Source organism: Castor canadensis, chromosome 18, assembly GCF_047511655.1.
Source record: "Castor canadensis chromosome 18, mCasCan1.hap1v2, whole genome shotgun sequence".
In the NCBI taxonomy this organism is placed as follows: domain Eukaryota; kingdom Metazoa; phylum Chordata; class Mammalia; order Rodentia; family Castoridae; genus Castor; species Castor canadensis.
Genome location: NC_133403.1, coordinates 2,875,959 through 2,894,168, shown reverse-complemented (window position 1 = coordinate 2,894,168; position 18,210 = coordinate 2,875,959). Strand labels below are relative to the sequence as shown.

General features: G+C 42.4%; 1 protein-coding gene across 1 annotated transcript in view; it reads right to left on the bottom strand.

Moving 5' to 3' along the window:
• Hormad2 (HORMA domain containing 2) overlaps window positions 1-404 on the bottom strand; it is a 69,769-nt gene extending 69,365 nt beyond the window's left edge. The window contains exon 1 of the mRNA XM_074060855.1: window positions 354-404. Coding sequence (XP_073916956.1) covers window positions 354-404 — 51 coding nt within the window. The remainder of the gene's footprint in view (window positions 1-353) is intronic.
• Window positions 405-18,210: the final 17,806 nt, after the last annotated feature.

Genomic DNA, 18,210 nt, shown 5'->3' with positions numbered 1-18,210 from the left:
AAGCAAACACGCTCCCCGACATTTCTAGCATCCAGTTTTCTCCCTGTTCTCTGTCCTTAGTTCTTATAATAAAGTTCTTATAATTACAGTTTTTTAAGCATCGTTTCTTCTGGTGTCTTTTACTCTAGAAGATGTACGGACATAACATAAACAAGCACCTAGTAAGTAATTTGTAATCTAGTTTAGTTTTCTGAGTATCTTCAGTCCACTGAGCAGTCAGAATGTAAACACATTGCCCCACAATATTATGTGTCAATTAACTGTACACTGCTGCTAAGAAAGAAAGATTAAAATCATGATTCTAAGTAATCCACTAAATGGTCATTGATTTTCTTTTAGTTTTTAACAGATACCTTAGATGCCTTGCGTATCCTGATGGAGCGAGAGAGCTGAGCAGTAGCCATTATGGAAATTATATCAGGATTCTTTCAACAATTCCAACCTGTTAAAAAAAAATTAATTAGAGTCTTCCCCAATGTGATACTTCCTGGCTTACTCGTCCCAAAGATGGAATTGAAAAATTCTAAGAACAACCCAAAACTATAATCGAGGACCGTTAAGCATACACTGTTTCCCAGATTGTTCTAAGAGAAATTTTCCAAACTCAATTATTTTGGGGGGTGGGTCTGGGGTTTGAACTCAGGGGTCACACTTACAAAGCCACACCCCCTAGCCCCCAAACTCAATTTTGAGAACACAAAGGGAGAATGAATACTGAAATAGGAAATAGTACTATCAGGCCCTATCTTAACTAATAAAATGAATAAAGTGAACTTGAATTGGCAAAATTGTGATTATGAATCTTCCAAATGAGAACTACAGAAGTTGACTGAATTATTTTGTAAATAAATTTAATAAACAGCTTAATCTCCATTACCAATTTTCTCTAAATTTGGCATAAGTTCTCTGGATTAATTTTTTCAACCACCCAATGAAAATTACAAGATAATTTACTCATTTATAAATATATATTCAGGAGTAAAATAAATTATAAATCACCTGAAGACTCTACAGTATATGTTACTCATCTTTGTGTAACAGTGTTCTTGTTATAAGCAGAGCTCAAAAATACTTTTTTTTTTTTAATAGTACTGGGGTTTCACACTTACTAAGCAGGTGCTCTACGACTGAGCCATGCCTCCAGCCCATTGTGCTTTAGTTATTTTCAGATAGGGTCTTGAGTTTTTGCTTGAGGCCTTCCTCCAACCAGGATCCTGCTATCTGTGGCCTCCAAAGTAGTTAGGATAACAGGTGAACAGTTTATTGATTGAAATGGAGAATGGAGTCTTGCTAACTTTTCGCCTAGGCTGGCCTCAAACCACAACCCTCCCCATCTCTACTTCCAGAGTAACTGGGAAAAGAAGCATGAGCCACCATCCTCAACCTCAAAATAGTTCTTAATTAACTTCAGGTGTAATTTATTTGGCAAATTGAAACGCTCAAAAGTTAGTTCGTATATTCCATACCCATTAGGATGGCAATTCAAAAGAAGAATGGGCATTAGTGAAGATGTGGAGATATGTAAACGCTTATGCACTGTTGGTGGGAATGTAAAATCTAAGCAGAATTACCGTAGTACCCAGAAATTCAACTTCTAAATATATAGCCACAAAATTGAAAGCAGGGACTCAGGTAATTGTGCTAATGTTCACAGCAGCATTGTTCACAAGAACAATAAGGTAAAAACAACCCAATTGTCTATCAACAGATGAATGATCAACAGGGGGTGCTGTGGCATGCACCTGCAGTCCCAGCTACGGAGAAGCTGAAGCAGGAGGGTTAGAGAGATAAGCCTGGGCAACATAGCAAGCCCCAGCCACCCCCCAAAAAAGTATATAAATAGATAAAATGTGGCATATACAAGGCAGTATGACTCAGTCTTTAGAGATGATACCTGCCACAATGTAAATGAACCTTGAAAATATGTTAAGTGAAAAAGTCAGATATAAAAGGACAAATATTGTATGAACCCACATAAGCGAATTCATACAAAGTAGACTAAAGGTCACCAGGGGCCAGAGGTGGAAGGAATGGGGAGTCTAATGACTACAGTTTCTGTTTGGGATGAAGAAAACGCTTTGAAGACGGGTATTTGTGATGGCTGCACACCATGACGAATGTGCTAGTGCCACTAAATCGTACACTTGAGAGTGGTCAGGGTGAGGAGGTTGTTACGCATAGCTTACCACGTTAAAAAAGGTTGTCATTTAAAAGTCTCTTTCCACCTCTTTTGTTTCACTAACATAAAAAAAGGAAACAAATTTTCCCTTCTTTTCAAATGCCTTAATTTCAGTGGGGCTTCTTTGCAAAGTTTTATGGAATTATGAGCAAAGCAGCTGTAAAAGAACCCACTTCAAGAAATTCTATTCTTGATCGCACGTGCTAATCTTGACCTTGATTCTTGATCTTGGACTAATCCAAGATTCTGGAAGATTTTTGCCAGTAAAAAGTTAGAATTATTTGAGGACACTGCCACAAGGCGGTGACAAAGATTATGAACAGGTAGTATTTAGTTTCTCTCAACTTGCTTCTTCAAACCAGCACTAGGGGACACTCTATCACAATAGTTTAGATGAGACTGGAAACTACCCAGCAGTCTCTGAGTCCTCAACATTCCAAGGTTTCCTTTGTTGATTTCAGAGCATAACCTTCAAATCTGACTCAACACATCTGTTGCCTCCCTCTAAATTTCAAGAAATAAAGCGAGGAGGGAAAAATAGCTATAAGAGTTTAGGTTCTACTTCTAACCCATTAAACTATGACTCCCTGCTGGGGTAGTTACTAGTTTTAGAGACAATACATAAGAGGAATAATGATTTTTAAATAGCTTTCTATGTTGGTAGGGATTTTTTATTTCTCGGTGATCATAAGAGATGCTCATGGCATGGCTAGAGAATCAAGGCCTGAAAATGGTATCCCACTACACCTATATTTAGAACAAGTGGATGGCCTTGATTAAATTGATATTATCACTGAAGTCTCTAAAACATCCAGGACACTCGATTTTGAGAAAAGATTCAAACTAGGCTCTGTTAGCATTTGGTATGTTCTTTAGGAATTAATATTTATAAAATAAGTAAAATTAAATTTTATACACATACAATTGTACGCACACAGAGAAAAATAACCAGCAGTATAATCTAGTACAGAAAGGCTTCAGAATTAATCCAAATTCTGACTCATCTACCTACTGGTTCTGCGACTCTGGCCAAATTACTTAATTTCTCTGGGGTTTAGTTTTCTTCTTGTAAAATGGAAATAATAGATCTAATTTTTCAGGGTTTGTTCACTGTTTCTCTGAGCATATGGTCATCTGGAGAGGTGGCATATAACCCAGTGGCTAAGCACAGACTTTTCTGGAGCCAAACTGCCTAAGATTGCATGTCAGTCTACAGTTCACTCTCCATAAGATATTGGGCAAGTTGTGTGCCTCAGTTTCACCATCTAGAAGATAAAGATAATAACTACCTACTCCATGAGATTATTTTGGGATTAGTCATTACTTATAAGGCACTTGGAACCCCTTCTAATACACATTTCATTATCTGTAACAAAGCAAGTTTGCTTAAAAAAATCCTATATTAGCATTTCATTTCCTGGTTTTCCTCCAGCCTCCCAGCTGCTCCTCCTCACTGTTGTCTTCAGACTTTTTCCCCCTGCCCATTTTTTCCTTTCCTTTTGGTATTTCTCAGGGTTCTGTTCCAGGAGCCTTTCTTTTTCTTTTCTTTTTTCTTCTAAAGACAAACAAACATACTTCCATTATTTCCCTCACTATTTGTATCTAATGATTTTTAAATGTATAACCCAGGTGACATCAATTTCAGGAGTTACTGACTCATAACTAACTGTCCATTAGACAATTCTATTTTGATGTTCTGAACACACCCAAATGTGAATTCTTTTCCCCAAAAACCTATTTCTGTGCCCTAGCTAAGTGAATGATGTCACCAAACAATCACTCAAGCCTGCAATCTGTGACTTTACCCTGACCTCTGCCTCATTGCCCTGACTATGACTTTAGCATTTCTCAAATGTGCCCACTCCTCACTTTATCTGTGTTGCTGTCGTCTCTACCTTAGGTCTCATCAGGCTCACTAGTCTGCCTGTCACTGGCCTTGGCCTTCTCCCTTCTGGTCTTTATACTGCAGCCTGAGTTGTCTTTTTAAAATACAAACTCGATTATGTATTATTTCCCAGACTAAAGTACTTTAATGGCTCCCCGCTGTCCTCAGAATAAAATCCAAACTCATCATGGCTTCAAGATTTGGCTCATGCTTCCCTGGCCTCGTCTCCAATCATTTGCACTTTTACGCAGCAGACATTTTTACCCAGTTTAATTACTCTAAAAGATTATTCCCCCTGGCTTTTAGGTTTTGGCAATATTCCCACCATCTGAAACATCCTCCTCTATTACCAATTCCTACTCATCTTCTGGACATAGCTTAGTATAATTTTCTCAAAGAATAATTTCTCTCTTTTTTGGCAGTACTGGGGTTTGAACCCAGGGACTTGTGCTTGCTAAGCAGGCACTATACCCCTTCAGCCACACCTTCAACCCTTTTTGGTTAGGCTATTTTTCAAGGAGGGTCTTGTGCTTTTGCCCAGGCTGGTCTTGGAGCATGATCCTCCTATCCATGCCTACCAGTAGCTGGGATTACAGACATATCCCACATCACCTATTTGTTGATATGGGGGGGGGTCTCAACACACCTGGCTTCAAGGAATGATTTTGGTGGGACTGAGCTTTGAACTCAGGGCCTCATGCTTGCTAGGCAGGTGCTCTACCACTTGAGCTACTCTGTCAGCCTAAAGGACAAATCCAGGTTATTGTAACATATATCATAGTTGTCTCTATGTATCCAATCACAGGCTATAAGCTAACCGAACAGCAAAATTGTATCTATCTAGCTCATTTTTTAAAAAGTTTTTTTAAAGGTTCAATTCAGAGGGTTTTAGTATAATCACAATCATGCAACCATCTCTGTTAATTCAAGAACAGTTTTTGTCACCCCTAAAAAAATAAAACTACTCGGTGCCTCTTAGCAGTACTCTCATTCTCTCCTTCCAACAGCCCCTGGAAACCACGAATCTACTTCATTTGTTTTGAGACAGGTCTCACTATGTAGCCCAGACTGGCCTCGAACTCATTACATAATCCAGGCTGACCTCCAATTGCTACCCTCCTGCCTCAGCTTCCGGAGAGCTGGGATTACAGATGTGTACCACTACACCAGCTTCTAATCTACTTTTCATCTCTGTGAATTTTCATATTCTGGATATTTCATGAAAATTCAATCATGTCATATGTGATCTTTTTGTGTTTTGTTTAGCTTATTCTTGAATTCTCAGCATCATCATAGTCCTGGAACAAAAAAATTGCTGAATCAATGGAGAAGCACTTTAGAAACAAATTATACCCAGAAAAGACTCACAAAATTTCAGGTGTAGGAAGAACTTTAAATGTCACCTAATCAAATACCTAATTTCTAGATGAGGAAATCAAAATCCAGAGAACTCACTGACTTCCCAATGTCAGTCATTTAGAGGTAGAACTGAGCCCAAAATGCAAGAAGCATGACTGAAAATGTAGCTTTTCTAGACTGACTCCCCCAAATGAAACTCCACTGTTTTCACTTCAGCTGACATCAGGCACTACCTCTGCCTCCCTAGTGCTGGCTTGCTAGCTTGTTTATAAACATGCTGCTTGTTTTAGGAAGGTAAAAAGACCCAAATAATTTTTCAAAATAACCAGGCTCCTTTCAACCTCTAGCTCTTCTGTTGCTATGTTGCTTTCCCTTGGTGCAGGTGTTTTGTGGGGTGTCCTACTCAAATGTAAACCTACTTAACTTTGAAAGCTCGAACTCTGACAGCCTCAGGAGGTATGACTCTAGAGATGATGAACTCTCAGAGTATCTCTGATGTGACTTTTTAAAAATCACCTTGTTCTGATTATCTAAAAACCTAGAGAGATTTCATAACTGGGGATGCTCAGAACTCTTAACTTTCAAATGTCTTTTGCTTATGTATTTGTTAGAATATTGGATCCACAAACATCTGAGACTACACAGGGAATATGTTTCAGTCTTAGATTTGATATGGTCACTCTTGGACAAGGATTATGCATATTTTTTTTTTGGCAATACTGGGGTTTGAACTCAGGTCCTTGCACTTTCTAGGCAGATGCTCCACCACTTGAGCCACACCACCAGCAGTAATTATGATCTTAAAGAGGCAAGATTTCTGTGTTCTTTCTGGAAAAAGAAAATCATGCAGGTTTACCTCCTGACCTGCATCTCAAATGCCCTTGGTTTTTTTTTGTTTGTTTGTTTGTTTTGTGGTAGTACTGGGGTTTGACCTCAGGGTTTACATCTGAGCTACTCTGCCAGCTCTTTTTTGTGATTTTTTTTTTTTTAGATAAGGTCTTGCAAACTATTTGCCTGGGTTAGCTTCGAACCTCAATCTCTGCCTCCTGAGTATCTGGAATTATAGGCATGAGCCACAGAGCCCAGCTCAAATGCCCTGTTTTAAACCATGGCACAATTACTACTTAATCCCACTATGTATAAATACAAGATTCAGATAAAGACTAACTGGCACTTGTTCTTTTTATGAAGACCCCACCCAACCACCTTTATCAATCTTTGTCATTCCAAATGAAGCAAAACCAAGTTTATTATATTTGCCCAAAGATAATCACATTTGATTAAATAGGGCTCTCTAGCCCTGTTTCCCAATCTTCCCAAACCACACTTTTACAAGAAAATTCCCTCTTTATCAAGTGAGCAATGTTCAATGACTGGATTATGAAACTCAGCTAGGTAACCTTCCTTACATGTGTATGATATGAAAGATGGCTTTACTCAAAGGGAGTTCGTATCAGCATAAATGGATTTAAAAGGTCCCTAAGACTGGAAGGGAACAGAGATATCCTTAGTACTAATCCAAACCCTTCAGCAAAGAAGAGGAGAAGATGGGGGAGAGAAGAAGGGGGAGAGAGAGAGAGAGAGAGAAAAGAAAAAGAACCTCAAACTATGGCTGGAAGAGTTGGCTCCTGCCTGTAATCCTACTTACTTAGGAGGTGGAGAATGGGAAGATCACAGTTCCAGGCCAGCCCAAGCAAAAAATTCACAAGCTCTCATCTCAACCAGTAAAAAGCTGGGTGTGTTTGTGTGTGCCTGTAAACCTAGCTACATGGGAAGCATAAATAGGATGATCACTGCCCAGGCAGAAAAGCCAGACCCTATTTGAAAAATAACAAAAGCAGAAGAGGGCAGAGGGTGTGCTTCAAGTGGTAGGGCACCTGCCCAGCAAGCTCAAGACCCTGAGCTCTAACTCCAATACTGAAAAAAAATCAAATTCATTCAAAATGGATTATGGATTTAAATGTAAGCAAAGGAAAAGTGGTGCTCATCAAGGCAACCTAACTTGCCAAAGTTCTGTTACTCAGACCTTAGGCAGGACTTGCTTCAATAAATTATTAGTCACCATTTGAACAAATTCCGTTTGGCCTTTATATTTCTGCTACTCCATAATCACTCATAGTCACAATCCCTTGACTGTAGTAATTGGTTATTTGTTCATGCTCTTTTAATTTGTAAATATCTTTTTCATGCTACTCCCATTACTCCTTCATTCCACATTTTCGAGGTAACTGCCACGTGAGAGGCACGGTGCAGGATTCCCAAACAGAAGATACAGTTACCATCCCTAGAGATGTATGGGCGGATGGGGTAGAACTTAGACAGTCATCCTAATGAGATGTAAAACCCTTTGAGGCGCCAGAGTCGCATCTTTTACTTCCTCTTCATTAGGTGAGCCCGGGGTATGGTCCAGCGCAAAGCATTCTGATGACTGGTGATCCCGGGGTTCGAGACCCTGATTCCCCTGGACTAAGGTCTGCAGAACTGAGGTCCATAAAGGTTCAATGGTGACTCCTCAATGAGGTCAAAGAGGGCCCAGGTCAGCCCAGGGGGACTCAGGGCCACCTCACTGCACTGACCTTGGCAGCACATACGTCAACGGCTGGAAAAACCCCAAACCCCAAAGCCAAAGTCAATGGGCGAAGAAACCCCGACCCCAAAAGTCAAGTCAGTGGAGTGGCTGGAGAAATCCTGACCCCCAAAAGAAAACCCCAAAGCCAAGTCGTGGCAGAGAAACCCCGACCCCAAAAGCTCCACCCACGACTCCATCCATCGTCCCAAGCCCGGGTTAATTCCTCACCAAGATCCAGGCCTGCATTTTCTCAGAAATCGTCATCAATCCTAACGCTACCTGGACGGTGGGAAGGTGCGGGTCTCGCTCGTCTCTTCCCCTATTCTTTTATTTAATTTTTCTCTGACAACCGCCGGCCCCCGAGCCTCCCCGGCTCCTCCGCCGCCCCCGGCCCGCGCTGCCGCCTCTCCTCAGGGCACTCCGGACCCTGCCAGTTACTTCCAAGTCACTGGAAAGTCTCAAGGAAAAAACAAAAAAGCCCAAATTTCAGATGAAGCCCTCAGAACTAACCACCCCAAGCGCGCTTCCCCTCACACCTGCCGTTCGCGCCTCCCTCGCCTCGAGTGGTCGACGCCTCCCCTCGCCGTCGCTTAACGGCCTTTTCCAGCCCCAACCCGCCCCTTTGCGCTCATGAATAATCAATGAGCCCTTCCTGGGCGGGGCCAGACGCGCTTTTGAATAATTAATGAGCTGTCCGTAGCTTGCCCCGGGGCCGCCCTCACTCTGCCTAATGAATATGCAAAAAAGGAGCCGTGCAGCCCCGCCCCCGGCCAGCCCCGCCCCCGGCCGGCCCCGCCTCCGTGGGAACATCCGGGAACCCAGCGCCTGTTCCCAGTCGGCGGGGGCCGGGTTTTTCCCGCCCTTCCGATGGTTCGCGCGGCGTGGTGGGCCTGAGAGTCCCGCGCCGAGCTCGTGGGGCCGCCTCGCGTGGGTGACACGGAGGACGGGGACAGCCTGCTCGCGGGCTTAAAATGTAATTATGTTCGCCTTGCCCTGGCCCTGGCTCGGTCCCTTCGTGTCTCTGCCCTCCCCCATCCTTTCCCACGTGCACAGGCACACATTTGCACCTTTCCAAAGGGTCCTGCGGTCCCTTGAACCTCTGCAGTAGGGGAAAGAGTGGGTCACTTGACACCCGTTCTTATTTTGTCCCTTCGGGAGAGGAAAAAAGCTTCAGGCTGGTGAGAATTTAAGTTTAGAACTTAATGACTTGGGTGGCGGTGGGAAGAGGAAGCAGAAAGACGGAGGGGGCGAATCGAATTAAGCACACAGGTGAAGGGCACGGTGAACCCCCCCCACCCGTCCAGTATAACTAAACCACAATTTGAGCTTAACCTCAGCAACAGCATCTCCCCACTCCTCCATTAGGAGTATCAAAACTGTCTCCAGACTTTGCCAGATGTCACCTGGGTGTGTGGGTGGAGAGGTCACTTGGATTGAGTACTGCTTTGACTCTGTACTTTCCAGAGGGAAGTGCTGGTCTTTCCGTAAAGACTTTCCTGTCTCCCTGCTTCCCTAGCTGGACCACTAGCCCCTGTGCTGGCTCTCTGAGTGGACCATCTGCCTTCCCATATGATCTGTCAACCACCAACATGTCCAAAAATCTTCCTGCTTTGCTGTCTCCTGATGGAAGTCAATTCCACTTACACGCATACTCTGTCACTTTCTCCTTCACAGAGCTTACCTCACAGTGGATTTCATTTTTCAACCTGTACTTCTTTCTGCACCATCTAGAAGGTAAGAACACTTCTCCAGAGGCATATTCTAGCAGAGCTAGACTCCCTCAAGATCCCACAGCGCCTGGCACACAGTGGGAACTCTGTGGCCATGGTAGAACATGCCTGTAATACTAGCTCCTCAGGAGGCTGAGGCAGGAGGATCAACAGTTCAAAGCCAGACTTGTTGAGGTTCTATTTCAAAATTTAAAAATAAAAAAGGGTTGAGGTGTAGCTCAGTGGTAGAATGCCTGCCTGCCATACTCAAGGTCCTGGGTTAAATAAATAAACATTAGTGAACTGAAACAATAAATTACCCTTTCTTCTTCCTAGTTGCTTCGATGGAATGTCTCCCGCTCTTTTCCCCGCTCATTCTTTCCTGGGCTTCTTGTGATTTTTTGTAGAACTTGTCCCAAGCCAAGTGGTAGTGGCTATGGGTAAAGCCTTCACCTCTCCCACTGGCTTCTCAATTCCTGAGGGCAAGAGCTGTTCATTTTCCTTCTTTTATTATGTTCACTGAAGGTATTCAAGTAGATAATTGGGGGAGCTAACCAATGACCTAAGGAAAAATGTTAGACAATTAAAAATTGATAGTGCTGGAGGAGGCTTTAAAAATCATCAAAGTCCAGTCCTTTTCTTTACAGATGAGAGTTTTAGTAATTTGCTCAAGGTCCCTAAGCTTGTTAAAAGACCAAGTGATAGGCACAACCCATGGTCTCACATCTAGCATCTTGAGGCTCTTTCTTGTCTGCAGCCAGTGTAATTTCTGTGAACCCGAATTACAACTCAAACACAGAAATCCCAAGCCAAAGACTTGCTTCTTGTCTGCTAAAAGACTTCGAGCTTATACTCTTTGATTAAATCCAGCCCTGGGAATAAGAGCCCGATGAACTCAAAAGTGCTAGATGATAGTCAAACAATTTCCCAGCTTCTTTTTTTCCCCCCTTACTTTTCAGTGATAAGAAACTGCAAATTGTCTCTGTGGAAGCAAAGTACATTGTTTGTTTTGGAAGGGGGAAATACTGATTGTGGTAGAAGTCGATCATTATTTACAAATTTCCAAGTTGTCAAGACAGAATTCTCCAGTTGTTGAAGGTTTGTCAAACTTCACCCCGGAAGTAAAATAGCACATGAACCACAGGAAGAGGGATTTGTGATGACTTTCACTGACCAAATTTAACTTTGCTCTCTTTAGAAACATTTGTGTCATTTGACTCTGTGAACCTGAAACATTTGTCACTCCTCATCAATCCATCTCTAGTCAGACCTTGGTTCTTTGAGAACTAAGAACCATTTTTCCTTCTCAATTCAAATTAAAAGGGTTTCGCCTTTGCTGTTCTTAATCATTCTACACAGACAGCATCTGGTTAGTAAGTCTTGTGGAATCATTCTCCCAGCTTCTAGAATCGCATCCAGTTGCTTCTGTGTCACCAGAAGCAAGACTTACCTTTCACCTACTTGGACTGATGGGAACTTTGCCCATCAAGTTTAGTTTAACCTTAGAAATCTTCAAAAGATAGTATATTTGAGGCTTATTAAATGCAAAATTTATTCCCAAGAGGACATCATAGAGGAATCTCCCTCTTCAGTGTATGCAATCATGACACCAGATTCAGAGAAAAAGAGATTGGGGTGTAGAAAGCAGCTCAGTCGGAAGGGTGGTTATTTATCCTTGTTGCATCGAGCTTTTAATTAGCATCCCTAAAATCATCACAACTTCTATTCTAGTTGTCAAGAAGCTGACACCATCATCATTCATTCACCAAACATTGATTTTTGTACCTACCATGTACTAAGCACTCTACTTGGTCAGGTGAGAGTCAGAGATTATGACTTGGTTCCTGATCTGTGGAGGTTTACAGTTTAGTGGAAACCTCACATAGAAAATATTACTCACATAGAAAATAGTTTGCAAATGTTAATGGAAGTAGAAACTATTTGATGGAGGGTGGTAGGTAACAGACAAAGGGGCCCTTAAATGGAAAATCCTTGGTTTTCAATGCATATAACTGAGAACCTTGTTTTCCCTCTCTCACGGTCTGCTTCTTACATGCTGCAAGTTAAACTGTTCTTGACCTGGGCTTTTGGCTTCACATCCTTGTAAAACACCTGTAAGCCAGGTAAGATGGCTCACGCCTATAATCCCAGCTACTCAGGAGGCTGAGATCAAGAGGATCACAGTTAAAGGCCAGTGCAGGCAAATAGCTCACAAGACCTCATCTCCAAAAATAACCAGCGTAAAATGAACTAGAGGTGTGGCTCAAGTGGTAGAGCACCCATTTTGCAAGTGCAAAGCCCTGAGTTTAAACCACAGTCCCACAAAAAAAAGAAAAAGAAAAAAAAAAAAAACAAACGAAAGCTGCAAAATATAAAAGACTGGTAAAAAGGAGGTGATCAGCCTTACTCTGGAATGTATAAACGTCCTTATGTCTCCATATACCTGGTCCCAAATGAAAAGCAAGTTCTGATGTAAACCAGTTAAGGCGGGCTGCTTTGACCCACTAAGAGTTGTCTTTTAGCACATTACCTTGTCATTATAATCTCATTGTACATTCAATTTTTCATCCCCTGTGGGCTTTTCTTAGATGGTCATGGGTGATCACACGCGCAGAGTCATTCTTGAGACGTCATAATTCTTTTGCAAGTTTCATGGCAGTCACTCCCTGGAGGCTGCTGCTTGAGGCTCCCGAAGCCCTCGCACCTCAGTAAAACTCTGTGCTGGGGTAGAAGTGCTTGTCATTTTTGACCTCTCTCTCTGAGATGAACCACTCACCTCTGAAAGTGCCTTGCTAGTCTAGTAAACTTTACTTTTCGCCATAACCTTGGCTATCCCTTTCACTACCTTTCACATCTTGCCTGAAATCTTCTCTGGATGCAAGAATCGAGATAACTGCTGACCTTCCAGTAGCAGGGGCAGAGGAGGAAGCTCTGTGTTCTGAATAGGGAATTCAACAGCTTTCACAAAGAAAGTGGCATTTTAGGAGAAGAGTATTGTCTGTGATTTCCTGTGTCTGTGTTTTGGCAATGGTTAAACTACTTCAAACCAGTAAAAGCAGACATTTTGCCCACCACTGTAGTACTGGGAGAGGAAAAGGAGACATGAGACATTTTCTTTCCATTCCTGGCACTTCCATTCCTGAAAACTAAATGTCTTTGCCATTCCAAGTGCTTCCTCGTGGTGAGGAGAGAGCTGGGTGCAGAGTCCTCTGACTTCTTTGTCTCCTCCCTTACATCTCTTTCATGCTGGGGCATTCCTTCAAACCCTCTCGCTCCTGTGCTAGGGTGTTTTTGATTCTAGTTTCCATTGGGGCATGTAGAGTAAAGGTTTGGATTGTAAACCAAAGACCTGTATGATAATGGCTTGGTTGCCAGCCTGTGGCACTACTGGAAGGTGGTGGGACCTTCAGGAGGTGGGGTGTCTTGGAGTGTATGAGGACCTCAGGTCTCGGCTCCTTCTCTGTCTCTCTTTGCTTCCTACCTGCCAGGAAGTGAGCAGCTTTGCCCCATCACATGCTCCTCACCATGATGCCTGCCTCGCCACAGGCCCAGAAACAGCAGCCAAGCAACTGTGGGCTGCCACAGCTGAAATGAGCCAAACTCAGTTCTTCCTCATAAGTTGCTTCCCTCAGGTATTTTGGTCACAGCTATAGCAATCTAACAGAAGTAGACATGTGACTTGTGGGGCCGGGGTGGGGGACAGTCTGTTGTGCTTATAAACGTATTTATGAATGTTATTCTAGAGTCCTAGAACCTTAAACATCACCAAGAAGAAAAGAGAAGCAAAACAATTCGGGAAACTGAAGCTTTTGATGAAGCCTGTGTATGTAAACTGACTACACTGCTAACTTCTTTGGGATACTTTTTGGAGAGAAAGGCAGTGATATGGGGTTGCCAGTTTGGCTATAGCTTCTGCACCTTTTCCCTCCTTTGGCAGCCAGAGAAGCCAGTCAATATGAAATAAGCTCTCTCCACTATAAGGTCCAGACATAAGCTCCTACTGTTTCTGCCCACACGCTGTCAACTTATAAAATATAACTCCATGAGCAGGTGGCAATTTATTGTGGCCTTCATGTCTACTCCGAGCTGCATATCAATTTCTAACCCCTTTGAATTGACTTTTCCTGACTGGCGGAAGGATCTCCAGTGGGTTGTGTGCCTCTGGGAAAGCCTAGAGTTAATGACCTGGAACAGGAAATGACAGAGGCTGTAAGTGACAGGCGGCTGCCTGCTTCAGTGCCCACACTAAGAAATGGTGTCAAAAAAAATTCTCAAGCATTATAGAAATGCTGTTGGCTGCTTGGTTTGGTGTTCTCCTGAATATCACGTTTTGATGACATGTAAAGTGCTCTAATTCCTCTTAATGATTATCATTTAATACAAAGAGTTTCAAATGAAAATCGATTTTCAACTGGCTTTCCGTTATTGCTGCTTGGAATATCTGCACAGAGATGTCACATGAGCTGATGCTCCAAATTTACCACACTGCTGACAGCCCATATTTTGAGGCCCTTTACTTTCCATATTTTTGGGTAATGAGAAATGATGGTCACCAAAAAATAAAGGTTTTATAACTCCCATGAGACCTGCAGCCTCAGTTCCACATGGAACTTTCCCCCGCTTAATTTATAATAACCAAATGATAATTAAACTTTTAAGTACTAATGATCTCTCACTGAGAGGGTCCCTAACTTAAGACTTAGGATCTTATGATCTTAACATAAAGTAAACGCAATAATGCAAGAATTTTCTAGCATCCCTTCCGATCAGACCAACCAACTCCGATTCCTTCCTGCCGAGAGAAAGGTTAAACAGCTGGAGAGTATAAGCCATCACAGGGAAACTACCTTCATCGCTTTTTAAGTGGAAGGCGACAAGAGAATTCCAAGAAGGTGTTATTTAGAGATTTGCTTGAACTTACACCTAAAGAAACAGTCCTCCTCCCAGAAAGCCAGATTTCTGTGGAAGCCCATTCTTAAAGTACCCAGGACTGTTAACCTCAGTCACATCAACGTGGTAAATCTGAAGTAGACCTCTACTCTTCAAAACCTGTGGACACCGCTGGGTGCCAGTGGTCACACCTGAAATCCTGTCTACTCAGGAGGCAGAGACCAAGAGGATCACAGTTTGAGGCCAGGCCGGGCAAATAGTTCATAAGACCCTATCTCAAAAAAACCCCAACATAAAAAAGGGCCGGGGGTGTGGCTCAAGTAGCAGAGTACCTGCCTAGGAAGCATGAGGCCCTGAGTTCAAACCCCAGAACTGCAACTTGTGAACACCATTCCCACCCTTTTGGTTGAAGAATGCCTAGACAAAAGATATGCTCAGTAAATGCATTTGTTTCTGGAAGAATCTCAAATATTACCTAAGTGAGCAGCTGAAATGTGTGCACAACAGGGTTGATCATTGAAAAAAAAAAAGCATTACAGATATTCTGTCTCTGTTGACCATTTTATTATTTCATCCATGCTAATTTGAAGTCCTTTTTGTGTGTGAGTTTTTTATTCAAGGATAGTGTACATACAGAAAAGCGATCTTCTTTTTAAATAAACTTTTTATTGATATAGTCATAAAATTGAGCACTTTAAGTCAGTGTTTTTAGTGTGTTCACAAAGTTGGATGGCCATCCTGACTACCCAGTTCCATAACATTTTCATCACCCCAAAAAGAAGCCCTATGCTTACTAGCAGTCGTTCACCATTCCTCCCTCCCTGAGGCCCTGTCAGCCATTACTCTGCATCTGTGGAGCTGTCCATTCTGCACACTTCATACAGAAGTATCTGACTTTTCCTTTAGTAGAGTAGTTAAAGTGTAATAGACACCCATGTTGTAGCATATATTCCTTTTATGGCTGAATAATATTCTGCTGTATATCACATTTTGTTTATCTATCCATCAGTTGATGGGCATTTGGGTTGCTTCTGCCTTTGAAAAACCCTGCTGTGAACAAGTTTTTGTGTGGCCAGATGTTTTCCTTTCTCTTGGGTATGTTAGGAGTGGATTTACTGGATCACATGGTAACTCTTTTTAACTTTTGGAAGAAGTGCTAAACTGAGAAGCCTCCTTTTACACTCTCACAGCCATGTGTGAGGCTCTCGAGGATCTCAGTTTCTCCACATCTTTGCTTTATCATTTTTCCTTTTGATTTTTTTTTTATTATAGCCATCCTTGTGGGTGTGAAATGAGATTGTAAGAGGAGCAACGACAGAGGTGACTCCATTTTGGATGAGAGAGACACTTTAAATACAGACATCTAAAGAGGTGTGGGAAACAACAGGCTTCTCAGAAACAACAAGCCTCTCACCAGCATAACAAGATGCAGCTGCACGATGTGGCTGGTGGCCCCCAAGGCCAAGACGAGCTGACCAGACCTCCCTGAAGTGTCCACTTCAATAAGAGGGGCCGGATGGGTGGCCGAGTTCCATGAGAAGCTGTCTCAGTGCCAGCCAATCACAGATAAAGAAGAATAGTTGAACCTAAGCCAGTTAGTGCCCTGTATCATCCCCTGGACGGGAGCCATCCTTTGGCTTGGCTCTTTCACCATCAGGTGCCTTGCTGTCTTTTCAGTAAACTTTGTGCTTGCTTTCACTCTTAACTCCTGGTCCGGTGTCTTCAGTCAACAACCACACCAGGACTCTAACCCGGGACAACAGCATTCCAGAGTCAGTATCTTATGCTTTGATGTGTTTTTCCTAATGAGGAATGATACTAAGCATCTTATAATTTGCTTACTGCCCATTTGTCTGTCTTCTTTGGATAAATGCCCATTAAAATCCTATGCCCACACTTGGGTGTTTTTTAATTTGTAATTTTTTGGTGGTACTGAGGTTGTGAACTCAGGGCTTCACGCTTGGTAGGCAGGCACTCTACCACTTGAGTGACTCCGCCAGCCTATACCCACTTTTAAACTGGGTTGTCTTTTTTATTGTTACATTATAAGAGTTCTTTACATCTTCTGGATATGAATCTTTATCAGATTTATGATTTTTAAATATTTTCTACCATTCAGTGAGTTATCTTCACTTTCTTGATGGTGTCTTTTGAAGCACAAAAGAGGTGGTTGTTGTTTTGAAGTGACAAGGATCAAACTTGAGGCCTCGCACATGCTAGACAAATGCTCTGTCACTGAACTACATCCTCAGCTCAGAAGGTTTTAATTTTGATGAAAACCTCATCCACTCCCTCTGGTCTCTAAGGTTTTTACTGAGAAATCCTGGTCATCTTACAGGGCCTCCCTTGTATATGGAGTTGCTTTAACTCCTTTTTAAGATTCTCTCTCTCTTTGATTTTCGAGTTTATGATAAGTCTTATGTGGATATACTTGGGTTCGTTCCACATGGAGTCTCAAGCTTTCTTGAATTTGAGTGTTCATTTTCTTCCTCACGTCTGGGAAGCTGTAGGCCATCATTTATTCAAATATGCTGTCTGCCCACGCTCTTCTCAGACTTACCTACTGCATCCGTTAGTCTGTTTGGTGTTCCTACCTAATTCCCATAGACTTTCTCCACTTTTCTTCACTGTTTTTCTTTTTGCTCTTCTGACTTGAAGATTTCAAATTACCTGTCTTTGAGTTCACTGAAACCCCTCTAGTGAATTTGCCATTTGTTTTTATGTCCTGCAACTCCAGAATTGCTGTTTTGTTTTTGTCTTATAGTTTCTCTTTGTTGCTATTTCATTTTGTTCATGCATCATTATCCTGAGTTCTTTTATTGCCTCTGTTCTCTTGTAGCTCTTTGAGCTCTCTTAAGGCAATTCCTCTGGATTCTTTGCATCTAATAGGTCTCTGCTGCTTTTGGGTCTATTTTTGGGTGTTTATTTTGGTCCTTTCATGGGCCATGTTTCCCTGTTTCTTCATATGCCTTGTCATTTTTGCTGGGATGTGGGCATTTGAAAGACAACCACCTCCACCAGTCTTTACAGACCTTCACTAATCAGCTCAGTTAGAGCTGTGGGGCTCTCAAATCTTTGCTGAGCTTATGCCTTCAATTTCACAATTGTGGAGGGTTTTCTTTCTCAGGAGCTTGTTATTTCTTGCTTTCTCTGGTATCTGTCTGTAGTACTGCAGGTTCTCTGATCTGCCCCAAGCCACCAGGCCAAAGAATACCAGTTTTACCATCGGCCCAGAGTCAAGCAAGACAGATACCAGTCCCCTGGGAGGCCCCCAAAAGCCACACTTGTACTCATTTTCTCTCCCAAGGGAGAATTTTTTAAGAGGCACTTTTTCTTGATCATGCTGAGCTGTTCAGGCTTAGGGGAAGGACCAGAGTGGAATAATGGCTCTTCACGTGACTCAATGCAGCAGTTCCTGTCTTCCCACTCACCTTGGGTGTTGCGACTTTCTCGTTGGCTTCTGGAGTTTTCCTGAAAGCCTTTTGAACTGCATATTATGGTTAAGTCAATATTGCTCGGGGAATGAGGTCTGTGATCTCCTGTTCCCCCATCTTGCTGACCTCTCTTAATTGTGAGCTCTTTGCCAACTGGATAATAGCTGAGAAGCAGCACACATGCA